The 20170-nt window shown below is 42.0% G+C and overlaps 1 protein-coding gene across 3 annotated transcripts in view; it reads left to right on the plus strand.

Moving 5' to 3' along the window:
- The window catches only part of DNAJC6 (DnaJ heat shock protein family (Hsp40) member C6), a 125722-nt gene that overhangs the window by 15972 nt on the left and 89580 nt on the right, over positions 1 to 20170 (plus strand). Inside the window, exon 1 of one of the 3 annotated variants that reach the window (XM_006089785.3) lies at positions 16443 to 16712. The exons of the other annotated variants lie outside the window; for them this stretch is intronic. Within the exon in view, the coding sequence (XP_006089847.1) occupies positions 16520 to 16712 (193 nt within the window). The 5' untranslated portion in view covers positions 16443 to 16519. Of the gene's footprint in view, positions 1 to 16442; positions 16713 to 20170 lie in introns of those variants that run through there. 3 annotated transcript variants of the gene reach the window in all.

A 20170-nucleotide genomic window follows, 5' to 3' on the forward strand; every position in this document is an offset into this window, starting at 1 on the left:
CTAGGCTTGGCCGGTGATCAGGGCCAATTGGAGCCTTCCAGCTGCTGGCCAGGGCCTCCCTTCCCTGGTTGCTGGCTGTTGGCCAGGGCCTTCCTTCATTCTGCACCACCTCCTGGTGGTCAGCGCATGTCATAGCAAGCGATCGAACTCCTGGTCTCCGGGTTGAACTCCCAAGGGGACAATTTGCATATTAGAGTTTTATAGATATAAATAGTTCATTTAAAAATATTTAGACCTATCTATAGCAATGAGATTGAGCTGTGCACAAACTACCCTCTTTTTTTAAAAAAACAAATCTTTATTGTAGAAGACATTACATATGTCCCCTTTTCCCCCCATTGGTCCCTTCTAGCCCCCCCCCAACTCCATCCCAGGCTTTCACCACCTTATTATCTGTCCACGGGTTATGCATATATGCATACAAGTTCTTTGGTTGATCTCCTCCCACCCACCCACCCCTGCCTTCCCTCTGAGATTCGACAGTCTGTTCCATGTTTCTATGTCTCTGGATCTATTTTGTTCATCAGTTTATTTTGTTCATTAGGTTCCACATATGAGTGAGATCATGTGATACTTGTCTTTCTCTGACTGGCTTATTTCGCTTAGCATAATACTCTCCAGGTCCCTGCATGCTGTCTCAAAGGGTAAGAGATCCTTCTTTTTTACTGCTGCATAGTATTCTATGGTGTAAATGTACCATAGCTTTTTAAAAAACATATATTTCTATTGATTTCAGAGAGGAAGGGAGAGGGAGAGAGAGATAGAAACATCAATGATGAGAGAGAATCATTGATTGGCTGCCTCCTGCATGTCCCACACCAGAGATCGAGCCCGAAACCTGGGCATGTGTCCTGACCAGGAATCAAATAGTGACCTCCTGGTTCACAGGTCGACACTCAACCACTGTCCTACACCAGCCAGGGTGTACCACAGCTTTTTTATCCACTCATCTACTGATGGGCACTGGGCTGTTTTCAGATCTTAGCTATTATAAATTGCACTGCTATGAACATAGGGGTGCATAATTCTTTCTGACTAGTGTTTCGGATCTCTTAGGATATATTCCTAGAAGTGGGATCACAGGGTCAAATGGGAATTCCATATTTAATTTTTTGAAGAAGCTCCATACTGTTTTCCATAATGGCTGCAGCAGTCTGCATTCCCATCAGCAGTGTACACGGGTTCCCTTTTCTCCACATCATCGCCAGCACTTGTCATTTGTTGATTTCTTGATGGTAGCCATTCTGACAAGTGTGAGGTGATACCTCATTGTCTTTTCAATTTTCATCTCTCTGATGATCAGTGACTTTGAGCATTTTTCATATGTCTCTTGGCTATCTGTATGTCCACTTTGGAGAAGTGTCTATTTGGGTCCTTTGTCTATTTTTTGATTGGATTGTTTGTCTTCCTTTTGTTAAGCTCTCCAGACCAGCGTTTTTGTTTTCTGGGAGTTATTTGATAACTGCTTCTATTTCATCATTTGTTATTGGCCTATTCAGGTTTTCTTATTCAATTTTGGAAGATTGTATTTTTTTAGGGATTTGTCTATTTCATCCATATTGTCCAGCTTGTTGGGATATAGTTGTTCATAGTATTGTTTTACAATCCTTTGTATTTCTGTTGCACTCTCACATTGATGTTTCTCTCTCTCTCCCTTCCCTTCTCTCTAAAAATCAATAAAAATAAATTAAATAAAAGTGTAGACTATATTAAAAAATAAAATCAGCAGAGCAAAACACCAAGATACCAATGACATTTTCAAAATCCTATAAATAATAAAGGGTATGTACAGTTGATTTCTAGTTACTGTTTCTTGCTTATTCAAAGCTTGTCTGTATCTTCTTTTCCCATATTTTTTCTGAAATGATTATAAATTTTTGTTTCTTTGTTTCAAAGAATATGGACTTTTTCATTTTCGTGAGTCTGACCCTACATTCAAATGTTTAATACTTTTGTTTTTTTTAATAATTTGGAATTATCAACTCTCACCTCCCAAATTTAATGCAATTCTAAAATTTACAAAATAACTTGAATGATTAAGTTACAAAACATTCCATAAAATTTGTTAGCATCGCTTTCACCCAGCCTTTTACCATAGCTGAGTAGGTATTTTTTCAACATCCTTCCCAGGACTTAGGGTTATGTATAGGTGCTGCTGGTCACACTCATGGGCTTCATGTCACTCTGCCCATGTCCTTAAATCTCAAATCCAAGGTCAGTTAATTCAGTCATTCATCTCATCTTTTTGCACTAGACCAGTGGTTCCCAAACTTATTTGGCCTACCGCCCCCTTTCCAGAAAAAATATTACTCAGCGCCCCCTGGAAATTAATTTTTTTAAAATTTTAATAGCAATTAAACAGAAAGATATATGTATTAATGTTTATACCTTTTTCGTAAAATATAGTAAAGAAAGGTGTAAATTAGAAACATTGAAGTTTGAAATTATGAAACTATTTATTGAACTCAGAATAGAAAGGTAATACAAAAAAAGTTAAAACAAATGCACCTGTGGCCATCACCACCCCCCTGGATCGCTGCAGCGCCCACCAGGGGGCGGTAGCGCCCACTTTGGGAATCACTGCACTAGACTCTCCTTCCTTCTCAAATATACACTAAGATAGTTTTAGGAATTAGGTTAGGGCAATAAATAGCTCTATTCAAGTGTGACCTAAACTGAAGGGTGACCAGGTGATTGGTGCCTTACCCAAATGTGGGAATGTTTTTCATGTTACCCCAAATTTTGTATTAGAATTAACTAAACAAACAAAAAAGCACTTATTTTTCAGTCTTTTCAGATGTGTCTCTCTACTCCAATGCTGGTTTTTTAGGCACATTCAGTTTGTGAAAATTCATTGAGCTGAACACATGATTTGATTCATGCTTCAGTATGTCTATTACGCTTCTGTGGAACATTTTAAAAGAACTAACATGCTATTGTTAAAAAAAAAAAAAAAAAGGAAAAAGTGCCAAGGACAAAAAAGCTTGAGGACCACTGATCAGGTTCAGCTTCCAATCCCAGAATGATTAGGGATGAGGACACTGAAGCTTGGAAGGGGAAACTTACTTGAGGGTTGGGGGAGTGTCTCATATAATAGGGACTGACACTCAGGCCTCTGACTCTAGTTCTGTCTTCCTTTTCTTACCTTTCAGAAAGGGGATGAGGAAAAACCCAGCACGCACTAACAGCGAGCTGGATGACATTCGCAGAACCCCAGATGCATCTTGCATGAGTCATCACTTAACTTCCCTACTCTTTTTTTGCCATCTTCAACCTCTTCCCTGGTCATTTAAAAACAGACACTTTTATCTCATGAGAACTTGGGGATGGTTATTTTATGACCTAAGAATTATTTGACTACATATGCTTAGAAAAAAGGGTAATTCATGCCTGTGAAATCTAACAGGAGCCCAGCACAAGGTAGTTCGTTTCCCTTTCTAAGCCATTTTTAGTTTGGTGCTGTGTGGTTTAAATTTAGAATACTTTTTCTAAACTGGGGGTTGGGGGGGGGCTGTTGGTGCAGAGAATGAACTCAGCTGTGACTCCTGCTGCCGCGAGTTAAATGGTAAAATCTGAAAACCAGTATTAAAGGAGAAGGCTCTCAAGAGAGGGGGATGCAGGAGAGCAGACTTACCTTAATTGGAGTGGTGGGGGGCAGTAAGGAGAAAGAAACAGTGGGAGATAGCTCCTCCTTTCCTCCTGCTTCTATGGGGCGTGGCCTGTTGAGGATGTGGTGGGGGTATTTTGTACACACACACACACACACACAATCACACACACATATAACTTGGCTTGGAATTGATAGTGCATCGTTTTGTCATCCTGGATTTATTTTAATTCCTCGAAGGCTGGATTTTGAGTTCTCAACATTCTGTTCCTTCCACCTGAGTGTATTTCCCCTCCTCTTTGCCTGGCTCAGTTTTACTCTTTCAAATAGTACCTTGTTCTTGAAGGCTTTCTCTGACTCCAGGTCCCCTCCCTGTGTTCTGCTTTATAACACCTAGCATAATGCTTGACACGTAGTAGGTACTCAATATATTGTAATTTAAAAGTATATGTTTCCCAAAAGGAAATTACGAAAATTCAAAAAGCACAAGAAAAACTGTAAGAACCTTCTATCATTCCATCCCTTAGAGATAACTGCTGTTAAAGCTTGAGTGTATCCCCTTTCTGTGATATCTTTATGTATCCATATATGTGTTTTACTTGGTTGAGATCATTTTTTTCAGTTAACATGACTGCCAACTTTCTACATTTTTAGTGTCTGAAAATACTACAAAATTTATAATATTTCATAACAATAACCTGGCCTTCAGTTATTAAAAGGAGATTTAGACACTGGCACTTTTAACAATTCAAACTTTACTTAACAGGAAAATACGTTATTTATTTAGGAGGCTAATTCAAGTTTCAGAGTAAATAAATGATATAATGGATAGAGCACACATTGTCCTTCCTTCCTTCCTTCCTTCCTTCCTTCCTTCCTTCCTTCCTTCCTTCCTTCCTTCCTTCCTTCCTTCTTCCCTCCCTCCCTCCCTCCCTCCCTCCCTCCCTCCCTCCCTCCCTTCCTTGCCTTCCTTACCTTCCTTGTTTATTTTGGTGGATTGGAGAATTATTTTAGATTTTTAAAGAAATGAGGCATCCAGGTGGAATGAAAAATCGATTGTTCTAAAAGTTAAGACATCTGAGATTTTCCTACTTACAGCCCAGCCATTGAATCACTTTGAATCAGTCATTTCACACTGCACTATGCCTATCACAAAGTCGATGCCCAGCATATTTTTATGGAATCATTTAATGTACCCTGTACCCCCAGCAACTTGGGGGATCAGTGAACATGTGCTACATGAAACTGACTTCCTGTGTGTGTATTATTCTCTCACAAAACCAGAACCTGATTTTCATTTTGTTAATTAGTATTCTGCATCTGTCACTTGGATAGCAAAATTCCAAGTTAGATAGAACAGTGGTCATCTGGTTTTGTTTGTTTGCTTTTTGTGAACATCTTAGGGTTGAAAAGCCCATAGACCACCTTTTTCATCTTGTTGGATAAATGTCAAAAACTATAGCAGAACTGATGAGAGGAATGTGTTGGGCTTGATGAAACTCTAGGGAGGTGATGCATATAAATTTAAAATCTTAGATATAGAAAGTAGGTTATTAATACATTTAAGAAACAAGTTGCAAGGACTTCCAGTCAAGATGGCGATGTAGGTAAATGCAGTACTCACATCTTTCTTGAATAGAAAACCAACACCACTATGCTCCAATCTTGCAGGCAAAGATTTAAAGGTTATAGAAAAGCCCTAATATCACCTGAATAGTGAGGAGCTTAAAATATACTTACCACAACTTGGGCAATTTGTTCTTGTAATTTGTGATCTAACACTTTCTTTTGAGAACTTCCCCATCTAGTTTTTCACCAACACAGGGCTCCCTGTACTCTGTACCACATGGGCCTGGTGATTTCAGAGCCAAAGGTGAAAGTGTCATGTTCTTTTATTCATAAACAATATCTAGCCCAAAGGAAATAATCTTTAAAATGATGATCCGTAATTCTTTCAGAAAAAAATGATTTGCAGTGTATGAATTTTCTACTGAGATAAAAAAGTCAAAATTTTCAAACTAAAATGATTTTGAAAGGTTATAAGCCTGTGTGTTTTCCTTAACCCAGTAGAAGTGGTTTTATTTGCATAGGAAAATAGTTACTGCTATTTATAGTTACTGACAACTGTATTGACTGGATTCATATTAAGCAGTGTGATGGAATAGTAAGAGCTCTGATATGGACTGGTCAGTTCCCTATATAGTATAGTTGTATCTCTGTGGCCTTACGCAGTTATAAATGCAATGGTTAACCTTCGTTGGGTGCTAAACAGTATACAGAACAGTTACCCATATGTCTTTCATGGACTCTTCCAAGTGGCAGTAGTCATTCATGCAACAAGCATTTATCAGGCATGGAGTTAGGTACCAAACATGGCCCACAATCTGATGTGGGAAGTCATACATGTAACAGGAAATTTCAATGTAGTGCGTTGTAAGTTTATGTTCAAATATATACAATGTTCTATGGGACCACATGAAATCATATCGAACTTGGTTTTGAGAACTTGGATGGTTTCTTGGGGAAGTGCTAGCTATGCAGGGATCTGAAGGGCAAGCAGGAATTGGCCAGGCAGGAGATCACAAAGAAGCCCTATAGACTTTAAGGCAGCATGGGGAAAGGGGAAAAGTGGAGAGGGCTGCCTAGACACATCTGGTCTTAGAATGGTAAAGGGTCCATTACGTGCAATACCTCAGACTGAGGGTGATGGAAACCCTCGAATGGTTTTAAGCTGCTGAGTCACGTAATTGGATCTGCAGTTTTAAAAGCTCAAATGTGAATCAGTTTGCTCACTTCTCTGTCTCAGTTGTCTTATTTCTAAATTGAAAGCGTTAGTCTACCCTTTACAATTCCGTCCAACTTTAATATTCCAGAAATTTCTTGTATGTTGGAAAAACTCAATTCCAGACTGATTTCTAGATTTCTTGGGTAGCAAGGCCTAAGATCACAGCTAGTGCTTGAAGAGGTGAATGTGTGGGGCTGGGGAGGGGGTGCTGAGAGTGGGGACAGGGAGTTGAATGGACTGCTATGTCATTTCCACTGGGAAATAAGAAAACTGACAGTCTCCTAAAAGGCACCTGCTGGATAGCTTTAGTTTCTCAGCAGACAGATTAATGTCACCTTGTCCTGCTTCTAGTACAGAGAAAATATAATAGGCATTTTACAAACATTAAAGTGCTACATACTGAGCTATTTACTGATGAAATGATACAAAATCTAGAATTTGCTTCCAAGTAGTTAGGTGTCTATATATGTAAAACATGATTGGCCATGATGTGGTAATAGTTGATACTGAATGATGGGTACAAAGGATCCATTATATGATTTTCTGTATTGTGTATATGTTTGAAAATTTCCACAATAGAAGATAAAAGGAAAACAAAACAAAACACCACAACAACACACAGTACAGTAAGATGCCCAACCTATCACTCAAACTTCCTCATTTACTTTTAGCACAAAAGACAAGTCATACTCTCCCATTTGGCCATATTGAAGTAAAGAGACGCAGAATCACTATGGCATAAGTGTTGACACTTTGCTGTAAGTTCTAGATCGACTTTGACGGCTTAAAATGTCCCAAACTGCACTGAGAATGTTTGGGCAACCAAAAAAGATACACTCCAAGGAAAGGCAACTCTCCTGGGGAGTTCACCGATGGCCTGGTCAGGTCTGCAGCGCAGGGTGGCTCTGGCCAGGAGGGCCGTATCTCGGTAGCAGAGTGAGGCGGAGAGATCACTGGCTTTGGATTTATGCTCAGTGGACTCAGCCGCGTATCAGTCAAAGGACAATGACAAGACATAACAAAGGTAACGTTCACTGAACTTCACGTGGCAGGCAGTGTGCTAAGCTCTTTATGTGTTTTATATCATGCAACTCTAACAGCTGCCCAGAGATGCTACTATTTTACGGATGAGGAAACTGAGGCATAGAGAAGTTAAATAATCTGTCCATGCACACAGAGACTTTATGTTGTTCCCGGCAAATGTTGTGGTAAATAAATAAAATCCAGTGGTTAGCTTGTAGTTTGTATCCTAGTTAGGATTAGGTTTGGGTGCACATAACAACAACAACAACAACAAAGAAAAATAAAAATTGCTTAAAACAAAATAGTTTGTTTCTCTCTCACCTTTAAGAAGTCTAAAAATAATCAGTATAGGGCTGCCATAGTTCTCTAGGGATCAGGGTTCTTCTATTGCTTCATTGTCAAAGTCCTCCATTTCAAGGTCATCTCATGGTCCAAGACACCTGTTGGAGCTCCATAGTTTACCAGAAGAAAGAGAAAAGGAATGGAAGAAGAGCACACCAGCTGTCCTCCCTTTTGAGGATGCACACCAGAAACTGCACTTGTCATCTCTACTTATAGTCTAGTGACCACAACGTAGTCCCATGCACACACCTAGCAGATCATAGAAAACTTGCATGTGACAGGTCCAAGACATGAAAGAAGACCGAGAAATATACTCTTTATACTGTATGACCTTGTGCCCAGCTAAAGATCAAGGGTTCTATTAGCATAGAAGATGGAAAGGGACATTGGGGACCACTGACAATCACTGCTTAGCCCATGCTCAGCTGTATTCAGAGCCCTGGTCTCCATAGGAATGACATGGCCATGGTAATCCTTCTCAAAAGACCTTTCACATTTAGATAGGTAAATACATGAGAAACCTAGGCTCTTAATTTAGTGGTCAGGAAATTCTGGTTCTTTCCCTGCTTTAGATGTAGTCAAGTGGGCAGCAGTGGGTTGGTGTCTTAGAAACTGCCTGGAGATTCAGCACCCCGAGAATTGGCTCTGTATGCATCTGGGGTGACCACTGCCTTCCTCATCATCATTGTGGAGGATTTGCCACATACGCTAGGGCTCACAACCTTTAGGCACAAAGGGATTACATTGTAGAGGATTTGCCACATGCTCTAGGGCTCAGAACCTTTAGGCACAGAAGAATTACATCCAGCCCTGACTGGTTTAGCTCAGTGGATAGAGTGCCGACCTGCGGACTCAAGGGTCCCAGGTTTGATTCCGGCCAAGGGCATGTACCTTGGTTGCGGGCACATCCCCAGTAGGGGGTGTGCAGGAGGCAGCTGATCGATGTTTCTCTCTCATCGATGTTTCTGATTCTCTATCCCTCTCCCTTCCTCCCTGTAAAAAATCAATAAAATATATTTTTTAAAAAAAAGAAAAAAGAATTACATCCACTTTTTAGGGATCTTGAGCATAAAATCTTATATAATGAGCTCAGGGCCAAACATGGGAGTATCTAGCATTTAGGAAAACATTCACTTCAGTGTAGATTTGCATCTGACTTTGGAAAGCTGTTGACCATGCAAAATTTTTGAGTCTGTTTTCCCCAGGATTGATAGCAGTTGAGCACAGAGCTAGCTTATGGTAGTCTGTTGGTGTCTGTCCATTTGAGAAACTGAAGTTTCCCTGCTTATAAGATGACTGATGAAAGGGACAGGCGCTTCCAGGAGTTACTCTTGAAATGGTAATGTAGGTGTAACATTGTTATACCAGGAGCCTGTCCTTGAAAAGTCAGGCCAGCGGTTCTCAACCTGTGGGTCGCGACCCCTTTGGCGGTCGAACGACCCTTTCACAGGGGTCTCCTAAGACCATCCTGCATATCAGATATTTACATTACGATTCATAACAGTAGCAACATTACAGTTATGAAGTAGCAACGAAAATAATTTTATGGTTGGGTCACAACATGAGGAACTGTATTTAAAGGGCCAGAAGGTTGAGAACCACTGAGTCAGGCTCTTGATCCCAGTAGGGGATATGTAGGGGGCAGCCAATCAATGTTTCGCTCTCAAGTCGATGTTCTCTCACCCTTGCCCTCTCTCTAAAAATCAGTAAAAATATTTTTTAAAAAAATAAGATAAAATGGATGATTTCTTAGACGTGATGAAACACAGTATTTGAATAGGGCTTTAGTGTTTATCATATGCTTTCATGTACCTTATTTCATTTGATTCTTTCTATGAGGGAGGAAAAGTAGTCTCCCCAACTTTATATAGAGAAAATGAGGCTGATAAACAGATTATAGAAAACTTACATGTGGCAGGTCCAAAACTTAAACATAGTTGTACTTTCCCCCCCAAAGCTAGTGGTTTTCCACAATGCCTCAATGTCTTCTTAATTTGCATACACACATATTTATACACATAAATGTGCAAACACAGAGGCCAAGCTTATTTTTTAAAGCTAGAAACTTGATTTTAATGAAAAATAAATATATTTTTTTTCCTACTAGAGATTAAAAGGAGACCAAAGAGTAGCAAAGTATCAGTTTTCAGGAGCACAACATACAAATTCCTCTAGCCCAGATGCTTACAAATGAGACTGCCTATTGGGAAGCCACATTAATTGAAAACTTTCAGGTTTCATTGAGCAGAACCCGGAGCAAAGCAAGGGTAGTTCCCACAAGGTGTCCAAACCATTTTTCAGCGGCCGCACTTAGGACAGATACCAGGAATGACCGAGGCATCCTCCGGCTTTCACTGTGACCACCAGAACCACCTCTTCAGTCTGGTGCAGTGGCCAAAGCATGGGCAGAAAGACTGGAGTTTGAATCCTAAGTGATTGGTAGCTGTGTGAGCTTGGGCAAGTTACTCAACCTCTCCAGTTTGCCTCAAAATAAGGAGAATATCTTTGCAGAGTTGTTGGGAAGGTGATAGTTAAAGTAGTTAAGGTACCTGGCAAATGGTAAGTAACCAATAGCAGTTGTTTTTTTATTATTGTTAGAGCTTTAAGAAAGCACAAGTTTGGGGGAATTGTCCTCCCCCCACCCCAGGGAATTATCTTAAAAAATATATCCTGCCTGGAAAAATCTGTCCTATTTTCTGGAAAACTTAGCACTCCCATCAGGCACCCAGAACAGACAACCTCATTCCTCAGGAATATTGTAGGAATAATTGAGATTTTCTTTTATTAAGCACCAGCTCACTCAGTTTTTCCTAGCATACTTCCTTGTCTCTCTTGTTGTACTGCTCTATGTCGGCAATTTTCAACCTTCTTCATCTCCCGGCACATATAAACTAATTACTAAAATTCTGTGGCACACCAAAAAATTTATGTTTTGCCGATCTGACAAAAAAGGTACCATTTGGATTGATTTACAAAAATAATAATAATTACCTACCTTTTTGCTCCAAAGTAACTTTTAAAAAAATCATGTGCCTCTACGTGTAAGGATTTCTGGTACCAAGAATTAACCAATCAGACGCAACTTTAGTATGCGATGTGACCAATAAGATGCAGCTCTATTATATGACCTATATATTTATGGTTCAAGACAGGGCATTCACACCAGACAGGTATTGTTGTTTTGGCAGTTGTCACTTTTTTATTTGACAGTCGAAAGGAAAAGAGGTCAGTGCCCCTGACTAAACAGTCAGGTATTGCTTATTTTAAAAATTCTGGTGGCACACTGGTTGAAAATCGCTGCTCTATGTGTAACTCTTGTCAGCTGCCACTATTTATGTGTGTGTTCTATAGAAAAACGTAGATTAACTGGGACTTAGCTAGTGGAACACTTAAATGGTCATGTTTTTCCCCCTCTGGGCTTCATTTGAAGGAGAAAGAGGAAAATGACAAGTAAAGTTTTAAGAAGGATAGGAAAATCGTGTGATTTAATACCTTCAATTTTATTGCTAAGAGAAAGAGAATGATTTTTAAGGCCACTCTGCTGATTAATAATAGAGGCGGGAGAGGATTCCCAGCCTATTGCTCTTTCATTTGGACTGTGGCCTATAGCTGTGGCTTTGGCACTTGTCTTGGTGGTGTTACTCCTCTGGCTGTGGCCACTACACTATGCAAGGGCTGACTGATGATGGGAATGAGCGGGCCAGACTGGGTATCATACATTGTGAAGTGGTGATGAAATGTGGCACTCAAACTGAAGCCTATCTACATTCTGTGAAGGCATCTAAGCTAAAAAAAAATTTTTTTTAAAAGTACAGGACAAACAAAATATGTCTGAGGGCCAGCTGGAGTACCTTGCTTTCAGTTTCAGTTTCAGTACCTTGTACCAACTATATCCACAGGCCTTATTCAATAAGGAGATCATCTGAATTATGGACCTGAGGCATGTTGCCAAAGAAAGTTTCAATTCTGTTCATTGATTTATATGAGCTAAAGCAGAAAATTGAAGAAGTGCATTTTAGAAACCTAATCACAATACATTTTGCAGCAGAGAGAACACAGTAGAAGCTCTGCCCTCATTTATTATCTGGTTAGCTAGAATTCTCTGTTGTCCAATTATCCAAGTGAATTCAGATGTCACAGTGTATAGGTCATTAAAAATTGCGAAAACTAGCCCTGGCTGGGGGGCTTAGTTGTTTGGAGCATCGTCCCATACACCAAAAGGTTGTGGGTTCTATTCCCTCTCAGGGCACATACCTAGGTTGTAGGTTCGATCCCCCGTTGGACACACAAAGGAGGCAACTGATCGATGTTTCTGTCTGTCTCTCTCTCCCCCTCCTCTCTCTCTAAAATCAATAAAAACATATCCTTTGGTGAGTATTAAAAAATTTGGGAAAACTAGGACCTCTCAGTACTGGAGGTGCTGTCATATATAGACATTCAAACATTTAATACTGGGACCCATGGTGAGAAATACATTTATGTCATTTTCGAGCAGAATCTCACACACACACACACACACACACACACACACACACACACACACACACACAAGAAACCCAAAATAGTATTTGAAGAAACAGTATCTTACCATATGCCCAAACTGATGTTTTCCAACCTGTTCCATTTTTATTAAAATAATGTCATGAATTGCCAAGTTTATTTATAATCTAGTAGACCACAACATTTAGTTTAAAAAAATCATGAGACAAGGTGATTGATGCTAACACATTTTTATTTATTCATTAAATTTATTAATTAAATAGATATTTACTCAATTTCTAATGAGTGTGAGGTGGACATGGACAAAACATGGATTCTTGTCACCAAGGAGTCCAAAATCTAATGGGAAAGACATGCATGAAACTGCCTAAAAACTCAAGGCAGAACAGTCACTTCACATTTTACATGACGCTTTTTTATTTTATTATTATGCTATTTTATTATACATCATAATGATAATCTTTTAAGTAGGCAGGACAGAATTTAGCCTAATTTTACAGATAGGAAAGTGTGTTTTTGAAAAAGTGACTTACCCATACAAAAATAATAGAACAACAGTGACAATAGCATTTGTTAAGCATTTACTATATTTAATTTTCACTACAACCGTACTTGTATGGTGCTATTATTACACGCATTTTACAGAGGAGAAAAGTGAGACAGAGAGGTTAAGTATCGTGCCCAAGGTCATAGAGAGTTAAGATTCTGAGGAACTAGGATTCAGTCCTAGGAAATATGGTTCCAGAACCTCAATCGTAAGCAATATATTATTGTTCCTGGAAATCAGAAAGCAAAGATCATAATCCCTGATGGGTTGTGTCATCTATTTGTCTTCTCCTACCCCCACCACAAAAGTAGTGTGACATCTGCTGCGATGAGAGCATTTTGGGGTGGAGGAGATGGGGAGAAACAGAGCCCTGCCTCCTGAATAGTCCTCAGGGTAGATAATCTTCACCAAGTTAATGAAAGTGACTGAAGTCAGCAATAAAAAGGCGAAGGGAAAGAATGCTCTCCCCTAAGAGGGTGTCTAATCCTTTGACTCTGCCCCATGCGTCATGTGGTATTCTTGAGATAAGGTGATTATGGAGCAATCTCAATCTGGGAGAAACAGGAGAGTTTAGCTCTAAATGTTCACCTTGGGTTTTACCAGTGCCATCTCCCTTCCTTAAGTGCAAGTTCTCATTCAGAATCACACAGAGAAGTTTCCATTAGTATCATCCTGGAAACAGTAATATGTAGCCTTTGTTGAGCTCCTCCCATTGGAGAAACTAGGACTGTCAGACACTGAGGGTAGAGCTGTGTCCAAGCCATATCAATAATACTAATAATAAGGATATTAATTACTTTATATGTGTTAGGTACTTTTATTATGCTCTGTTTTATAGAGTAGTGTTGAGATTGGTATATATTCCAATGTCAACTAGTATACCCATACTGGTTTTTAGAATGTTGTAAATGAATCCAGCTATTGTTTTTCCTGCCCCAATATGTTCTTTTAAAAGATTATCTATATTTTTAAAAATATGTGTTTTTTAAATTGATTTTAGAGAGAGAGGAAGGGAGAGGGAAAGAGAGATACCCCACCGATGAGAGAGAAACATCCATCGTCTGCCTCCTGCATGCCCCGTACTGGGGATTGAGCCAGAAACCCGGGCATGTGCCCTGACCTGAGCATGGGACTATGCTCAACCAATGAGCCACACCAGCTGGCCTGATATGCTCATTATAGCTCTAATTTTGTAGGGTTATTAAGAGTTATTATAATTGACTTTGTTAATATTAAATTAAGAGTAAAGTTAAAAAATAAAGTGATCCCTGTAGCCATTCATGTTTTTTCTTTAAATTTGCAAACTGGGGAGATAGTTATTAAAAAATATGTTTCACCTAAATATATTCCAGCAACATGTCTGCAACTCTGAAAACAGTTCAGCAAAAAATAACTGAGAGTGCTCTTTTTGAAAATAATAATTTTCACTTTTCAAAAATGATCTTCTCTAAATTCTCTTAATCCAGTGATTATAAATCCAGAATTGGTCAAGGCACATGATGAACTCTGGGTATTTATTCTCCCTGCGGATCAGTAATGAATTAAATGAGAAGGAAAGATTATTTAATATATAATTGGAAAAGATTTATTTACTAGACTTTACGGAGTATTCTGTCAAGTGACCAAAATAGCTTAATCTGACAGATTTGAAAAATTGGAAGTATAAAATTTGTGTTTAAAATTTTATTACAATTTTAACCATCACCACTCAAGTTCTTTGATGTTGTAAATGAGCATTAACTGATTTGGGATTCAGGTCAGATCATACCTTCACCAGGTAATGCAGTTAGGAAAGCAGCTGTCCAGGGGCTGGAGGATCCATAAGACAGCATTTCAAAAAAATTGAATTTATTTGGGCGACACTGATGAACAAAATTATACAGATTTCAGGTGCACAATTCTACTACACAATCTAGGCCTCTCTATGGATTCACCCTCTTCCCACAAGGATTTGCATTTGCGTGATCCTTGAACAGAAACGTCTCCCAACCCGATTAATTTATTTTATGTAGACCTATGTAGAGCTCGAGCTTCCAGGAAACTCTTTGGATCCCAGATGATTTGGACTGAAGTCTCTTGGAATGTATGGTTTGATTTTGTGTCCTTAGGAGACCAAAATCATAATAGCCAGAGAGAGCCAGGAAAGGAGAGAAGGCAAAACTAGCTTTGTGTGTAGATTTAAGAAAATTTTACACACATGTACCTTTTTCGTGTTGTTTTGGTGATGAAACTCTGTCAGATGACTTTGGAAAAGCTTTTCATTTAGTCATTCCAAACCCTAATAGGGAAAAGGTTCCTTTTTAATCAAGATTTTCACCTGGTCTTCTCCTGAAATGATGAGAATGATGGATATTTCTGCAGTCTTATTAATTCAGGTGAAAATGAACGTTTGGTAATTACATTTTGAGAATTACAGCTATATCCAAGTTTTATAAGGCTTGAAACTTACACAATGTTGGGGTCCACTTGAAGAATAAAAATATGAAATCACAAATGTTAGATTAGGTACACGGTCTTGTAAGAGGCTTCGGCAAGAAAGGGGCCTTGACCCTTAAGCTTCGTTACCTTCATGATAAATTCTCCTCTAATAACGAGTGACTGCTTGCTTTGCCCAAAATTATGAAAGAAAAAAAGGGGGGAGGGGCTAGAAAATGGAAAAAAAAAATCCTTGTTTAGCTGGCTTCCCAACTATCCCCTCAAGCCAGCCCAGTGGTTTGGTCCTTTCTCCAGGTCTCAAGGTAAATGATGTCAGATCTGAAATTGCACCGGATTCAACCGTGCCCCCCCCTTTCTTCTTCCCCAATTTATTGCTTCAACAAATAGTTATTAAACAGTCACATACATTCACTAGGTGGAATAGACCCCAATTGCCTCCTAGCGTTAGCGTTAGAATGGCTAGCTCTTCCATCTCTCCCTTAGGGATCATTCCCATTATGTGAAATGTGCAAAAATACGGCTGTTTCTTTCTATCCTAGCAGACAAATAGCCAGTTCATCTGAGTTACAAGTCAGTCCTCCAGGACGGTAACCGTCGGGGTGGCTTTGACTTGCGGAATCTTCCAGCAAATATAGGTTAAGTTATACGAAATGGGCGTGCCTGGATCTTACCAAGAAACCCCCTCATCCCCAAAGCTTACCAGTCAGAGGCACCCAGCCCCTTTCTTTACCCAACACTCACTCCTCCGGCAGCAGTCGTCTCCTCCCCCTCCCATCCCGCCCCGTTTTCCGCCTGCAGCCCACCTCCCCGAGACTCTCCCCTCCCTCCCTCCCTCTCTTGTCCTCCTTCCCGTGGGCCAGCCGCGCTTGGAGCTGCCCTGCTGCGAGGGGGACACGGCGACACCTCTAGGGTTGCTTCCGGGCACTCTCCAGCCAGAGGGTGGCTGGCCCGGAGCCTGGAGCTCGGCTGGGCCGGCGGCTCCGCGGTGGCGGCACCGAGGACGCGCGCGCCCGCCCCCTCGCTCCCTCCCTCTCTCCTTCCCTCCCTCCCTTGCGCCGGGCGCCCAGAGCTGCGGTCTGCCCAGGGCGGTGGCTTCTTGCGCCCCGCACAGCTCCTCTACGGAGGCCGCTCCCTCTTTCCCTCCTCTTTGCGTCATGTCGGGCAGTTGATAATTTTCCTTTCTTTCTTCCTTAAAAAAATCTCTCCTTTAGTCCTTCCCACCTTCCACCTCTCCATCCCTCTCCCAGGTTGATTTCTTTCCTTGTCTCTGGGCTTGCCCATGAGTCTCCTCGGGAACTACCGGAAAAAGACCAGCAACGATGGTTATGAATCCTTGCAGCTGGTGGACAGTAACGGGGACTTAAGTGCCGGGAGCGGCGGGGGTGGCGCCAAGCAGAGAGTGAATGTCGGGGCAGCGGCGTGGAGTCCCGCCCGGCAGCCTCCGGACCGCGCCAGCACCATGGACAGCTCAGGTAGCGCCGCCAGCGGGAGCGCGGGGCTGAACTGCGCCGGGCCCCCTCCAGACGCGGCCCAGTCCACTGGCCCGAGGCCCCCACCCCAGCCCTGGCCTGGGAGAGGCCCGGGTAGAGGCCAAGGCATCTAATACCACCAGGGTGTCGCGTCTCTAATTTCTCTAATCCAGGGAGCTAGGAAATGTTAGTTTGGTCTGGAGGCCCAGTGACCGTAGTGAGCGCCTCTTAATCTCGCTAAGGCTGCTGAATTCACCTGCTGGGAGCGGGGAGAGGAGGGGTGAGTAGGGGAGGGGCAGGGGTGGCGCAAGGAGCGGCTGGGAAGGAGGGCGGGGAGAGGCAGCTGCTTTCACTATGCTGCTAGGGGAGCCGGAGAGAGGAAGGAGCTAGTGCTTTGATTGTTTTTGCAGCCTGGGGACGGTATTTATTCCAGTTGTTTTGGTAATGCTGATGTTATTTGCAATTGTGTAAAGCTCTACCCCCTCTCGATTCTGCTCTCTGCTAGGGTTGATGCTGTTTCTTGAGTTTTTACCTGGGATTTAGAGCTCTTACACAGCTTTCATGATTTGCACAATGAAAGTTTGTGTGTTGTTGTTTTTTTCATGTTGTCTTTGAGCTTGTTTTTCTTTAGCCATTTGCATTGAGTGTATTAATATTTCATAAACCTTTACATGTAAGGCAAGTGGAAATGCTTCCAAATTTTGTATCTGGGCTTGCAACCATCTCCTATAAAGCAGTTTAGCAAGTTGAATTTTGCTCTTGAAAATGCTCTTTTAGTGACTCCCATAGCAAAACAGTCATGTAATATATCCATGTTGGACCAGGAGTAGTGTTATAGTTGTTTCCTTACTTTTTCAAGGAACCAGGATACAAGGCGTGTTCAGATAGAGATAATTTACAACTGAAGTGTTCAGTGGTTTCTTCTACATTGATAACTTTAATACTGGACAACTGAGGACTCCAGAGGAAAGATTCATGTTGGGTTGTTTGGGAAGTAATGAAACCAAGCCTAATTTAATTCCTGCACTTTGCAAACAAATGCTTACTTCTGTAATTGTGTACTCTCGCTGGGCTATCATTTTCTTTCTCATCCCATAAATGGGATGAAATATTGTTAACAAATGTTCAACTGCTCTGGCCTGAAAATGAATTTTACCCATGCAAGCACTTACTGAAGTTAAATAAGGTATTGGTGGGATGTTCTCTCAGGATCATTTTAAATTGAAGCTAAGATGGGACTGATGGTTTCAAGAGCTTTGGTATTGATGTTGTACATGGTTATTTGATTTATGTTTTCCAAATCTGTGATATATCAAAATCCAAACCATCTTTAGATTAGATATTGTCTCCTTTAAATCTTAAATAAAGATTCATGTACTCTAAATGATGCCACTGTAATCCTTTCTGGAACATAGTGGACATGTAAACAAATAACTGAAATGAAAATGAACAGTATCCAAATGAGTATGGAGGAGCCCCACTTCAGGGAAATGAAAGAATTATGAAATTTTGTGTATTAAACTTTTATAAGGATTTTCACTTTGGGAATTAGAATTTTTTTTAAGTATGTTACATCCTAGAATAAATTCAACACGTATTTCTTGAGCTTGTTATTTGCCAGTTACTGTGCTAAGCACTGTGGGGAATTAGAGAGACACTTTTGGCCTCTAGGGGACAGTAACTCAAACACACAGCCCCCTATGGTAAGTCCTGTTTCTTTGAAGATTATCTTTTTTCAATAAATCAGAGTTTTTCAATAAGTTGAAAGAAAAATGAATTGCCTTGATAAACTATTATAATGGGAAAGCATTTTATTAATAACTAGGGGCCCGGTGCATGAAATTTGTGCACTGGGGGGGCGGTCCCTTAGCCCAGCCGGCCCCCTCTCACATACTGGGAGCCCTTAGGGGATGTCCTACTGATGGCTTAGGCCCACTCCCTGCTCCACTTGGGGAGCAGGCCTAAGCTGCAGTCTAGCCTCCCTCTGCAGGAGGTGACCGGGCTGGTCAGGGGAAGGCACCAGCCCCATCACCCCTCTGCTACAGCCACTGCCAGCCACTGCAGCCACCAAGGTGTTTTCATCAACATGGACTCCAGTCCCTTACCCGTGAAAAAATGACAACTTTCTTTAGGCATTTTCAAGATGTGCCTTTCATAGGATACGACATTTCTTTCTTTTTTTTTTTATCCTCATCTGAGGATATGTTTCCATTGATTTTTAGAGAATGTGAAAGAGAGAGGGAGAGACAGAGAGAAACATCAATGTGAGAGGGACACTTTGATTGGTTGTCTCCTGTATGAGCCCTGACCTGGGCCCCGGCCCGGGAGGAGCCTGTAACCTAGGTACACGCCCTTGATCAGAATCGAACCCAGACCCTGCGGTCAGCAGGCCGAGGCTCTATCCACTGAGCCAAACCAGCTAGGGCAGGATATGACATTTCTTAGCCCCTCCATCAGCAGACCTTCATTTTTTCCTCCAGGAGTGTGGTGGAAAAACCCTAGATCACCTTCTTGGATTCTTATTACCCAAGTTACCAAGAACACTGCAAGTGGTGGCGTACAGGGAGCTTAGCCAGTGCATGGTCAGAAAAGGTGTTTACGCTCAAACTGGTTTGGCTCAGTGGATAGAGCGTCCACCTGCAGACTGAAGGGTCCCAGGTTTGATTCCTGTTAAGGGCATGTACCTTGGTTGGGGGCACATCCCCAGTGGGGAGTGTGCAGGAGGCAGCTGATCAATATTTCTCTCTCATCAATGTTTCTGACAGTCTATCCCTCTCCTCTCTTCTTTGTAAAAAATCAATAAAATATATGTTTAAAAAAGAAAAGAAAAGAAAAGGTGTTTCCTTTGCAGCCCATGCACAGAGGATCCCCTGCGTTGTGTCTACTGAGCTAGGGGTGTGTCCAGCTGGGGGCATGCCCCCAAGCCCAGCGGCCCCACGTTCGCTGTGTCCACTGGGCTGGGGGGCATGGACCTGGGCCGGTTGGCATGGCCGCTTGCTCTTGGCACCCCGGCTGCTTGTCCCGGGACCCAGCCCACTTGGCGCCCCCAGCTGCTTGTCCTGGGACCCAGCCCGCTTGGTGTCTCAGGACCCGGGCTGCTTGGCGTGGCCACTTGTGCTTGGCGCCCCTGGCCGCTTGTCCTGGGACCCAGCCCACTTGGTGCCCCCGACCACTTGTCCCGGGACCCAGCCCGCTTGGCGCCCCTGGCTTCTTGTCCCGGACCCAGCCTGCTTGGTGTCCTGGGACCTGGGCTGCTTGGCGCAGGTGCACGCTCAAACAGCTGCGGGGTAGAAACTTGCGGTGGAAGTTCCCGCCCCGCCCCATGGCCGCTTGTGCTTGGTGCCCCCGGCCGCTTGTCCCGGGACCCGGGTTGCTTGGCGCCGGCGCCCGTAGGCCACTCCTGGCTGGGGTGTTCTGGGACCCTGGCCACTCAGGGCCTACGCGCAGGCCTACAGGCTCAG

Source organism: Myotis lucifugus, unplaced genomic scaffold, assembly GCF_000147115.1.
Source record: "Myotis lucifugus unplaced genomic scaffold, Myoluc2.0 scaffold_63, whole genome shotgun sequence".
Taxonomy (NCBI): Eukaryota; Metazoa; Chordata; class Mammalia; order Chiroptera; family Vespertilionidae; genus Myotis; species Myotis lucifugus.